At 41.7% G+C, this 13,035-nt stretch overlaps 1 protein-coding gene across 1 annotated transcript; it reads left to right on the top strand.

Annotated features, from left to right (window-relative positions):
* Nucleotides 1–246: 246 nt before the first annotated feature.
* On the top strand, nucleotides 247–13,030 carry LOC148835725 (serine protease 23-like). The gene is made up of 2 exons (XM_088913428.1): nucleotides 247–632; nucleotides 8,393–13,030. The coding sequence occupies exon 2, from the start codon at nucleotides 8,406–8,408 to the stop codon at nucleotides 9,531–9,533; it is 1,128 nt and encodes a 375-aa protein (XP_088769554.1). The 5' UTR covers nucleotides 247–632; nucleotides 8,393–8,405; the 3' UTR covers nucleotides 9,534–13,030.
* The last annotated feature ends 5 nt before the right edge of the window (nucleotides 13,031–13,035 follow it).

Below are 13,035 nucleotides of genomic sequence, written 5' to 3'. Positions count from 1 at the left end.
GTTATACAGGGGTAAGAAGAATATCGTCTCCATTCTGCAGTGCATTTGCTCCTTTCTGAATTTAAATTCGCAGCGTACGGCCGAATCGCCGTGCAACAACACACGTACTGTACAAATACAGAAAAAATGCTTTTCGAAAACAATTAAAACAAACAAAAAAAACCCTCCTGGGGTTGTTTCGCCCCAGGACCGTGCCAAACCGCTGAGCTTTCTGCAGCCTTGGAGCGCAGAAGACGGCGAGGGGTTTGCCGTCACGTGGTCAGAAAGAGGAGGCTGGAGTTTTCGGCGAGCCTGGCCGCGCTCGGGGGGTCCGGCAGTCAGCGGAGTTCCCCACCGGCCACCTGAGCCTGCAGAAATCCGCCCGTTCACGCTTTCCACCACAGCGTGCACTGCCAGCGGGGGAGAGAAGGAAATGAATCCCGGAGCAGGAAAGGGGGAGAAGGATTTCCTAGGGCTTTGACTGAAACCGCCAGGATTCGTTCCTGTAACGGAGTCTTTCGGCAGAGCTCGTCCGTCGAAGAGTTCGCTCCTTGCATCCGCTCATGCCGGTCTAGGGACGCGCTACAGTGGGTTCTCACCTGCCGCGGAGGCGGAGATCAGCTCCTTCTGCGGCGCGTTTTAAACTCGAATAGGTAAGGCTGTGATTCAATCATGTCAGAATGAGCCTGCGTTTACCAAAAAAAAAAAGCATAGCGAAATAATGAACCTGATGAATATAAATGAGCAGACTTCAGATGCGCACAGGGTGTGTGAACAGAGCTGCTTTTATATTGTCCGCGAAGGTTAATGGTGAATGCATGACAGGTATTGTGTATCGAAAACATTGTGTTGTTACAGAGCAGGAAAAAAATGCTGCATTTTGATTTCCTTTGAATTAAAAGTTTGAAAATCGATGAGGATAAAAATGCGTTGTCGAATAAATAGAAACATAATACATAGGATTTAAGAGTCGTTAAATTAAGCATTGTCCAAAAATACAGTTTTCAAATATTATAACTAACTTTTTTTGTTTTTAAAGAATAGCTTTGTCGCTGTTTTCCTCCTGGTACTCGTTAACCTTTAACCAAATATGAATGTCAATGAAGCGCTAGAGAAAGCTGGTCACTGATGAATAATTTTAAAGCAGATTTAGTTTCTGGATCGATGTGAACGAGGAAGTACAATTTAAGGGATAGTTAAACTAAAGCTTAACTGTCGATGTAATTGATATGACTTTAAAGTAAGTCGGTTATCCCATTCTCTTATCCGTATTTGTCTTCAGGACGGGATTGTTCTTCCAGAAGCAATACTAGATAAGGCAAAAGTCAAACAGCATTCACAAAATCCTGACATTGTCTAGAGCTTACATAAAGCGTCGTGTTTGTTCTACGTGCTAGTGTGCTTGACATATTAAAGTGACGATTAGGTTGGCATTCATATCATTACACAGCGATGTATCAAAAAGTAGAACAGGCGGAAAAAGTCGACTGTACAGATCTACCTTAAGAGTTTCATTAAGTCAGAGCTAAATTTCAGTTTCATTATGTTACTCCTTTTACATATCAAATTATTTACATATCGTTATTTTTATATTAAAAAGGCATCTGTTCAAATAACATAAAAATGGTTTAAATACTGACATCACTAAGAACATTACATTTCTTTAAAAAACATCTAGGTACTGTATTAAGGAGAATTTGGTACTTCATTCGGCTGCGCAACTTGCTAACTAAATAGACTGACTTTATTCTATATGTATAACGCAATCAGAGGAGTTACTTAAATATGGTGATAGAGTTTAGCATTAATTAAAGCATGGAGAAGACTACCCAGTATATCTTAGTGCTGATTCTTTACGTGATAACTACAAATCTCGTCCAATACATTGGAATCAATACCTGAATTGTTTAAATATGTGAGATCAGACGTTTATTTCTGGTGACATTTGAATGAATATTGCGTTCTTAATCGAGCAGTGCAAATACGATGACAGGCGATGTTATAAAATGATGAAAAACGTGTGTTTGATAGTTAAACCCTTGGTTTTGGGGTATGGTGTGGTCATCTCGCTTGCACTGCAAATAATGGGTGTTGTCTTTTGTATCAATCGTAAAAAGTAACAGACTGGTTAGGGAAAAGTACAGCGCTGATAATGTACTATCTAAAATAAACTTAAGCGAGTTTCAGCAACTTTAATACAATTTCATTTTGCCAAAAGTTTGGGCTTGGAGTTCAGATTTAAAGCAAAAATTGGGGTTTTCCCCCTCTCGAAGGAGCAGTGCTCTCAAGCTAAGACTTCTACAGAAAAGAAGAACGCCCCCTAAACTGTTCGGGTCTTAATGATCTGGTGAAGATCCTATCATCAATTAACGGTAATTGCGCGCAAAGTACGAGCTCTGTCCAAATACCGCCTGCCTCCTTCTAGCCAGGCGAAAACCCCTCTCCTTTTTTTGTTCATGCTCAGTGAAGAAACTCGACCATGAGCACGAAGTGAGGGCATGGCAGTATTCTGTAGATTGTCACTGAGCGCCCGTACTGCAGTTCTGCAGTTCTCGTCTTTGCATTCAGCCTCCGTCACTTCGAGTTCTTTCACTTGACGCGGCTGGGGCTGTCCTCGGACAATGAGAGTAAGGGTCTCCCCACAAGACCTCGGCCGGGCAAATGAGTGGGTGACTAAACAAGACAAACTGTTGTGCAAGAAAGAAAGCGAGAGAGATCGGAACAGCCTGTCGGGGGAGACAGCGGAATGAGCTACGCCAGAATTATCCAGAGGGTTAGATCCCACAGCCACTCTTAAATACACACAACACTAATCCGAAACTATTTGCTTCTTTGGACAAAATAAAAGAAAGGGTCTTGGGAGCCTTAAAGACAGCAGGAAAGATCTTGGCTAAATTCCAGTATGGATCAACATTCTCTGCTGGTTTCCTTTCAATGCACCCAGTCCTTCAGCTAAAAATAGACAGCGTTCAGTTCATGACACCCAACTTATCAGCTTCAGAAATAATTCAGGACTTCTCTAAGGGAGCAACATTCTTTAAAGGAAAGAACTTCTCAAAAGGAACAATTTAGACTTCCGTGGGGTCTAATTTCCCTCTATGGGTAAAAACTACTATCTTCTTACCACCTGATTCAACAACTCCAGTTCTCTGGAGCTTATTTTAGTCAGCTCTATTATAAAAATGACCTAGTGTAAGCATTTTTTTGCTTATAGTTTAACTGGAAAAGTAATATAAAGGAGAAAAGAGTAAGTTCATCTTAAAATGCTTAGGCAATAATTATCGATTTCAGCTTTTTAACAATACATTGTGCCAGCCACTTCATGTGCATGGATATCGAGTCAGTTTTAAGCCCTGAAATACACAGTCAAAAGTGAATCAATTACAGAGTTTAAATTTAAAAAGTTACATAGTATCAAATAAGCCATTACATACCTTTGTGTTGACATTCTAGATGATTCTGAATGAGAAATTCACTGTAGGTGTGACAAAATAAAATTTCCTGTATTGAAAGGTTAAGAGAAACAGAAAGGTCTGCAGGTTTGCATCTCTGCAGGCCCTGCGTCTTCACTGAACTACAGGGCCGAACGTCCCTCATGTTGCCTCTGTAGACTGGCTCCCCTTGATGTACTGTGAATTCCCAAATGAGTTAACTTTATATTAACAGTGTGAGAACTGGGACGACGCTGCAGCTCTACTGATTAACCAGCGACCACTGTAGACTTTGTCGGAGCAGGTTTCGTGTGTAGCGTAAGCTGATTCCACTAGGTAATTTCTAACCATCAGATCTCAAATATCCGCAGGTTAATACCAAATACCTGGTTAATATTCCTTATGCCTTAAACAAGTCCAAAGATCTAAGAAAATCTATCTGAATAGTGTAATAACATGAAAATGCTCTTTTCATATGTCTTATAAGATCCTTAGCGCATCAGGACTATATTCTGCATTTAATTTGATTTTGCAGTGGCTTTGAAGTAAAAAGGAGAAATTACTGTTTATTTTGGGACAATGCAGATGGGATCTAGACTGAGCAGAAAGTAGCTGCACACTGAGCAGTTACGGCTGGACTGGGTGAAGCCCTTTACTGTAGTATAGCCTGGAGCGCCAAGAACACAGAAGTATTTGACACCAGTCCCTGTGTCTGCAGCACCGCTAGGGAACCTTGGCATTCACTGAATCACCTCTTATCTCGACATTGTGCACATCATCCAGCCTGCAGGACGTGAGTGAAGGTATTGGTTATTCCCTTGTTATACGCCTGCTTCTTTGTGTACAAAAGTAGAGCCAGAATTATACCCCGTTGTTCAGTGGAATGTATAACAAATGGCAAGGGAAAGAAAAGCAGTTTATTGGGGTTGTACATGTTCAGTCGCTCACAAGATGTTCCTCCCCAGGGGCTAAGTGTGACAGAACTTCTAATTCCCTTAATGACCAGTATATATGGATATCTCTCGCGTCAGTAGTAATAATGGAGCTAGTTAGTTAATGATGTAACTGCTGTTTCAACAAAATGGAATACAATGCCAGGACAGTCAGAGCTGCTATATGCACATTTCTGCTGAGGAGGAGCAGAATCAGGACTGCAGGGCTTGGGAGGTCTTTCCAGTGCAGACAAGTAGAAAAAAGCCCAGTACTTTTCCCTCTTTGAGATGTGACATTCCACTGCTACACTTTTAGCCAAGTGTTTTGACAGCAAAAGAGAAATATTCTTGGAATGGATGGCAGAAGACAAACACAATCTTTGGTTGAACCCCTCAAGCATAGACATAGACAACAATGTCATGGAATTGCTAATGCGAATGTGTGGTGTTTTAGGAATTGGCCAGCGTTGGTCACATTCACTGTATTGTAATTTAGTACAAAAATTCCTTAGCAGGATTTAGTAACTTTGGCAAGTAGCTGGGTTATTCCTCTTATATGTTTCACTTTTTCAGGAAGCTGTGTTCTTGCCATTTAATCAGCAAAATCAAAGTATTTAGTAAGCAGGGGATCTGAGGGTGGAAGGAAGGATGAACTGCTGTTGTTATATGGCATTCCAATTTTGTTTTACATTCATTGTGTGCGATTGTGTCACCTGCCTTCCCAAAGCCAGGCCCAAAGAAGTCAGCTACAAACAATGCAGAAGAATTACCAATCATTTGTCCATTTAATGCTGTGGTTTAGCAGTAACATCACTGGGATGCCAGTGGGTACTGTGTTATGTGGCGGAGAGCAGGGTGGTGGTTCTGGGTATCAGTTGCTAGGTAAGGCTTTCCCCCTGACCAGTGATCTGTGTACGTGGCCAGATTCAGGGGAACAAATGAGTGTGAAGGAGATTGTTGTACTGTCTCATTCAGATAGTATATTCCTATCCACATGAGTTCTAAACAATTAATGACCCTAGTAGCCCAAGCACCAAGAACACTAGGACAGCAATCACTTTAGAAGTCATTAGAAGTGTCAAACGATGCTTTGAGTCCTTTTTAGTGTTTTTTAACTGTTCTGTTAAGCTTATTCTAAAACAGGGTAAGAGTCAGGGAACAGGTGAGATGGGAACATGAATTTGAAGACCTATTCCTGTGAGTGACATAAAGAAAGCAGTGAAAGGCTTTGATAATGTTCAACCAGCGGAGGAGTGAACCTGTAACACAACTGACCTTGTCTGTTGGAGTGACAAACCAAACACAAGTAGGAGGTATGCTTCAGTGGTTTTCGTTTAACATAGCGTTGTGGGACATCGTTACAGTAAACCCTTGGTTTAATGGACTAATAAGGGCGCTGACTTATTTTTTAACGATTGCGAATAATGCAGTCCATACAAAATTGTTCCTGTGCCTTTTCTATCATAAATATACAAGCTCTTTTTTATCTCATAAATATTGTGTATCAAATTCACTAAATCATAGGAAAAAAACAATACCCACTGTAAGCATTTGACCTACCCTTATAGGGCACCATTGATGTTCCTGAATTTTAAACCTACGCAGCGTTTATTGCATTTTAATTTTTTTGTTTATTTGCGCATTTCCATGTTATTGCATGTCTGTCCTGACGGGAGTGGAATCTTCCAGGATATCAATGACCTCATCCACAGGGCACGAGTGGTCACTGAATGGCTTGATGAGCATGAAAACGACGTCAATCGGATGCCGTGGCCGTCCCAGTCACCAGGTCTCAACCCAACCGAACACTCGAGAGATGATGGAGCAGCACCTGAGACAGCATTTTCCACCACCATCAACAAAACACAAAAAACGGTGGAATTTCTAGTGGAAGAATCCACTGGCTGTCCTACCCCTCCAGTAGAGTTCCACACACTTGTAGAATCTATGCAAAGGCCTGTTGAAGCTGTTGTGGTGGCCTGTGGTGGCCCAATGCTTTATTAAGACACTTCATGTTGGTGTTTCCTTTATGTTGGCAGTTCCCTGTACCTAACAGAACCCCTTAATCTCACCCATGTGGAAGTATGAAATTTTAAAATTTTCCTCAGTCATCGAAAATTAGCCAGTCATCGCCCATTGTGTCTATTTACAGGTATCTGAGCCTTTGAAGGTCTGTAACGGCAGGTCGGCTTTCCTGACCAGGCCTGCCACAAAGCCAGAGACCGGAATCGCTACAGGGAAGAAGCCCTGGTCATACAAGTCCTACAGAATAAATCTGTACCAGAATTCCCACAGCTCTGCGCCGCCTCTCCCTTAATCGACTGTGCAGCTGCTTCCTCTTTTCCCTAGTGTGAGCCCCACCCACACAGGGCTCATCCTTTCTGACACACACGGCTGCTGACGAAAGAAATCTGCACAATAAATTTGGGAGGGAGGAATATACAAAAACTAAACTGAATCCCATGGGGCTCAGCTTCCGCTGTGTTTGCCTGGTGGGGGTTTGGTCAGCTCAAGTTTTTCTGCATTACTGCCTGAGCGCTGGCACCTACAGTACAGTGTGTCTAAGGACAGCACCTTCCTTTGTTTACTCATTAATTTTCCGTCTGTGGAACAGACTAAACCTGGAAAATCCGCTGCTAGCAGTGACTATGCAGTGCCGGATTTCCCATTTAGGCCCTGTAGGCGCAGTGCCTAGGGCCTACAAAATGTTTCGGGCCTACAAAGGAGGGAAACACCAGTGACTCATGAAAAACGAGCTGAAACAACGTGCTTGCGATCTACCCTGGGTGGTCCAGATCAATAATCAGACGCTGTCTAGCGGCTGTTCTAGAAACTAGAGGAATCAATGTGTTGGTCGCTCGACTCGCTCCATCAATCACGTGGTTTAGCATTAGAATAGTTTAAAGTGCATTATGTCAATCGACGTCATTCAATTGGCATCTTTTTGCACATTTCAGAGTGAAAGTGCCTAGGGCCTATGGACGCCAAAATCCGGCCCTGTGTCTGCGGGCTTATGTTTATCAAGCACTATGACCCCTGCTCTCATTTTTAGAATCTCAGAATTCCCTAAAGGCAAAGTAAGCAACATTTGGACCATATTAGTTTTTCTCAGGAAAAGCTTTTTAGATATTTCCTGTTACAGCACTCCCGCCAATCGTCAATCAATACAGAATTAAAGGTTTGGGAATCGAACTGTGATTCCAAATCACAGACGTACTTCCCCATGTTGACCATAGCCAACTACTTAATGTAAGCAAGCTGGTGATGTACTCCATTTATAACTAATCTGAAAAGTAACTTTCATTACAGTCTGTAACTTTAATGGAATTGAATGAGAAATGAACTCTCAGTCAAGTTCTTGACAGACCATATGTGTTGAAACTGCCTGCTCATGCATCAGATTGATATTTGCATGCAACTGATTCTGAGTTGCTCATCTGTTTTGTCTTGCATCTCGTGCCAGTACACAGACATCAGGGTTAAGTAGTATCCACTTTCGTCCACGGTTGCGCCTAGTTGATGATGTCTTTCTGTCAGACGTCCATGCCAACATCACCTCAGCCACTGCTCCTCGTGGAAGTTGAGCCGTCTTCCTCACTGAAGCTCCTGCTCACAGTCTCTGAGATCTCTTTTTCTAGCCACAGTAGCCAAAATAATGGGCAACAGTGCCCGCCCAGCATTTTTATACATGACCTAAGCATGATGGGATGTTAATTGCTTAATTAACTCAGGTCCCCCAGCTGTGTGGAAGCACCTGCTTTCAGTATACTTTGTATCCCTCATTTACTCAAGTGTTTCCTTTATTTCGATAGTTACCTGTATATTAAGGTCTTAGCGGTGGTAGCTGGTGGATGGGTGGCTGCTGTTCTGTTAAATAAAGACTATTTCACTGCACTTCAAGCCATTGTGAATTTTTAATGTGCTCTGTCCCCTTTTTTAGGTTGGGGCCAGTCACATGCTACTTAAGTAAGATCATTTTAGAGCAAGATAAACCTTTTTTAGCCTGCTGTACAAACAGTTTGATCTAATGTGTACATGGTCTTTCCACAGGCCGGTCTTCAACATGGAAGCTTTACCTACTCTCCTCCTCCTGCTGGGTTCAGTCCAAGGTGCTTATCACTACAGCCCCTTCTGGAAGCCCTCTTGGCCCAGGGCAAAGCTGCCAGTGGTCCTGCCCCAGCTGACAGAGGACTTGGGAGCTCCAAAGTTCAACGCAGATGCCAAGCTCGAGGTGCTGTCGCCCTGTGGGCCAGAGTGTCACAAGCAGGCTCCAATACCAAGTTATGAGGATCTGAAAGAGTTCCTCTCATATGAAACTCTCTACTTCAATGGGAGCCTGACTGAGACCAAAGTGGGCATCTATGGCTTTCACCTGGCTGACCTGGCAGGGCCCCAGGGAGCCAGGGGGCGATCAAGGGCCAAGAGGCAGATCTACGGTCATGACAGCAGGTTCAGCATTTTCGGGAAGAGCTTTTTGTTGAATTACCCTTTCTCCACGTCGGTCAAGATCTCGACCGGTTGCACGGGGACGCTGGTGGCGGAGAAACACGTGCTGACGGCCGCCCACTGCATTCACGATGGGAAGAGCTACGTGAAAGGTGCGCAGAAACTCAAGGTTGGCTTCCTGAAGCCCAGGCACAAGGAGACGGCCGAATCGAACAAGACCAGCTCTGACGTGCCAGAAAAAATGAAGTTCCAATGGATTCGGGTCAAACGCACTCACGTTCCCAAGGGCTGGATCAAGGGGAACGCCAACGACATCGGCATGGATTATGACTACGCCCTCCTGGAACTCAAGAAGACCCACAAGCGCCGCTATATGAAGATTGGGGTGAGCCCCTCTGCCAGTGAGCTGCCAGGCCGCAGGATCCATTTCTCCGGCTTTGACAACGACCGTCCAGGCAATCTGGTGTACCGGTTCTGCGAGGTGAGAGACGAGACGTACGACCTCCTGTACCAGCACTGCGACGCCCAGCCCGGGGCCAGCGGCTCGGGGGTCTACGTCCGCATGTGGAACAGGCAGCATCGCCGCTGGGAGCGCAAAATCATTGGCATCTTCTCGGGCCACCAGTGGGTGGACCGCAACGGCTCTCCGCAGGAGTTTAACGTGGCCGTGCGCATCACTCCCCTGAAGTACGCCCAGATCTGCTACTGGATTAAGGGGAACTACGTAGATTGTCGAGACGGATAGATAAGAAGATTTGCGACGGAAAGTGAGTGCAACACAGAGACGTACATCACAAAATCACGATGTTAGACTGAGAGAATTTGGCTTCTTTTAAGAGAAACCGAACAGAACTTTTCCAGAACTTCTGCCTGCAGAGTGGAGTAAGCAAGCAAGACGAAGAAAGTAACCGAGGCACAGGGGTCCTCGGTTTTTGAAGTCTCGTGTAAGCGGAAGGATGTGGCCTTCACAGCACGTGAACATCCTGAGTTCTGGAAAAGGGAGTTTGTTTCCCTTCGTATTTAAATATTAATCATCTTTTCTCCACAAGACTAAAGTAATGTCGTGGTAGATGTTAAATATTTTATTTGCCTATATCAAATGTAAAATGTTTCAAGAAAATATTCTAAACACTTTATTGCACATACATATCTGAGGTGAAAACAACAACATCGAAGCACTGTTCCTAATCGTGCCACATGTGGTGCAGCCATTTCTGTTCCTTAAAAACCAGGTGCAAATTTTGACGTAAAATGGATTTGGCGTATTGTACTCGAAATTCCAACTAAGACCAGTGATGCTTTTTAAGATTATCTTAAACATTTCAGATGAGGGGTTATGTAATGTGTATCTGTATTTCAAACAGCTCTCCACATTTTGGAAAAAAGAACAGCACAACTGGAAACACAGGTTATAGTATGCCATGAACAGCAGTCTGTGCTGTAGCTTGCACTCTACACAAATGGAAAGTGTGCCAGTAAAAACAGGATTATATTACGAATATAATGAAAGAATTTGCAGACATTTTCCATCCATCATTTATCAGAGAGATGCTCATCCTGGTGAACTCTAGGCACAAAGCAGGACTGAAAGCACACTGCTGTATTCCTGAATAGAACAGCTGCCCATCACAATATTCAACATCCAGTTTAAGAATTGTATTTTGACACTTGTGTTTCATACTCTGCAAAAAACATTGGAGAGAAAATGAACAAACTATGACTTGTTTAATTTATTCTATTTGCATATTTCTGAGTCCATTTATATGCATATACAGTGTACTTAGACACATGCATGAACAGAGATGTTCACAATGGTCTGCAAGTGCTTGTCCACAGTTCAGAGAGTTTAATTCCAGTGTTTGTCAATCCCCAAGAAGGTTAAAACAGTGAAATAGTGAAATGGAAGCTAAAGGACCAATACTGAATTATTTGTGGTCAGGCAAATATATCTGAAGGTCTAAAATACAGAAGGCATTTGAACATAAAATCTTGCACTTTTTAAAAAAAACTTCTGGGGTGTTTTCATTCTAACACCGTAGGTCGCTTCACAAATATAGTAGTTTTGAATTATTTTCTACACAGTCCTGTTATTCTAAAGCTAGAGATCATAATAAGCAGACTGCCACAATATTGCAGCTGTATCTGAATACATAAAGTACCAGCTCTGGGGAATTATTTTTTATCAGAGCAGTTTCGGCCAAATGGTACAGCAGTCTTTGACAATGTTGTCCAAAGTCTTTTTTAAGGAAAAAAAATAGAAATACTTTCTTTGTCTTTAGGATTAGGCAGCGATCAAAAGGATGTCGTTTTGCACTCTTTCTATACATTTTTTTGAAACAGTGTTGAAGGAGGCTACCGTATCTGCTAAACAAAAAGGAGATATTTTGCGCCTCCTTGTGGGCATAGGTGAAATATTCAACATGGTTTTCAAATGCAAAAATACTGCAAGATAGTTCTTTACTACCTACAGTAAAAAATTACATAAAATTTATTTTAACTGTATATAATAAGATCAGAGATGGGATTTACATTAAAGCATTATCCATAGTGGATATATATTTTCTTACCTTCTAAACAAAATCCAAAAACAGTAGTTGACCCCATTATCCTTGCACACTTTAAAGACAGAAGAGGGTTTTAAATTTGCCCTGAAGCTTAAGTAAATTAATGTATGAATTGGGTATCAAACTGATACTGCTCATGAATTGCTGGCCAATAGCCTGATGTGAAGTTTTAAACACAACTTGGAAAATGTTCGAATTTGACTTAAATCTACAGCTGTTTATATCGAAGATCTGCCATTTACATTTTCTTTGTACTATTGTCCTAACTTGCTGCTGATTCAATTATCAGTTGTGCACTACTCTTTTGGCGGCTGAATGTTAGATTAGTAGTCAGTGAAACTGAATGAAGTCTTTAAAAAAAATTGATAATTTTACTGATCAAGTTAAATGGAAAAAAAATGTTCCAAAATACTTATTTGACTTTCACTGTCCCCATGAACAGCAAGATCAAATTAGTTAAGGTTTTAGCTCTCAGTTTTCATCTTAATTTTGTTCAGTTTCAAGGGACCTTTAAAATCTTGTCCTGTATATGTTTTTTTGAAAAAGAGATTCGAGGAGAAAATTTTGGATGTTTTAAAAAAAAGAGTTGTACATGTTTTTAAAGAACAGGAAATCTGCCACTTAAAAAATCAGTCACTATCCTGGAATAATCACTAAAAGTACACTGTCGTTAGCTGTGCCTTATTTGCATTTGTGCATCTGGTAATCTTGGAACAGTATGAAGTGCAGGTTGTGCACAGTGGAATATTTCTACGGAATGTAGCTTGCCAAAAGAGCAGAATTAAATGTGGCATTCTGAAAACTTTGTACTAATTTGGACAAGATAAATGTGCACTGCTTGAAAAGGTTTAATTTTAGTAACCATCTTAGCAATAGGCATGAATACATTCTATTCTGAAAGGGAAAGAGCATTCCTGACAGTCACTTTAAAATCATGACCCACTTCAAGGGAGTAAATGGCTAATTCAACTAAGACTGGAGGGGAAATAATTTCCGTGATTGAAAGTGTGGCCAGAAGTATTTTACTCTTAGCCATAATTTATAAAACCCCTACAACTGCCCTTTCATATTAGTCTGACACTTTGACGAAAGTCGGAGCCATTTACAATGTACAAGATCTCATTGAAAGATTATAGTTTTAATTTTATGTGCAGAAAATGCACAGCCACAGGTCTGTGTGAACCACTTCTTCCCAAGAGAGAAGAGTCGAGCCTGCCTGGAATGTAAATGTTTCCGCGGTTGACCATGGAACTACTGTCTCTGCATATTTCTCATTGACAGTGCGTTGTGATCTTTGACACTGAAGAATGCAACAAAATAATTAAATATCTAGCTGAAGTATCTGGAGGATGTCTTGTTTTCTATAAAGGTCTGCAAATCTATCAGTGTTTAAGGAGATGACAGAAGAATGTCTGTCAGAAAGGGGAAGAGATTTAATATACTACAGCAGCATTAGCTCTCGGACCCCCTGGTACTCAAAATATTCAGGTAATAAATGCTGCAGTGCAAGAAAACAATATGGATTTAAATGTTTAAATATTCACTTTCTAATTCTATCATGTTTAACCTACACAGGCCTAAACAAGAAAGATTGTTCTTTTGTTGCTGAAAGTCAACTACCTTTTATGTTCATTTTTGTAAACAGAGCTTGGAATAAAATGCTGTTCATGCTATATTCTACCT

The sequence above is a fragment of the Atractosteus spatula genome, chromosome 4, assembly GCF_055471065.1.
Source record: "Atractosteus spatula isolate fAtrSpa1 chromosome 4, fAtrSpa1.hap1, whole genome shotgun sequence".
NCBI lineage: Eukaryota > Metazoa > Chordata > Actinopteri > Semionotiformes > Lepisosteidae > Atractosteus > Atractosteus spatula.
The sequence above is the reverse complement of the archived record's forward strand: the minus strand, read 5'-3'. Positions and strand labels throughout refer to the sequence as shown.

What these genes read in the sequence shown, in the direction of transcription:
- LOC148835725 (XM_088913428.1), top strand. Translation starts at nt 8,406, where the DNA reads ATGGAAGCTTTACCTACTCTCCTCCTCCTGCTGGGTTCAGTCCAAGGT.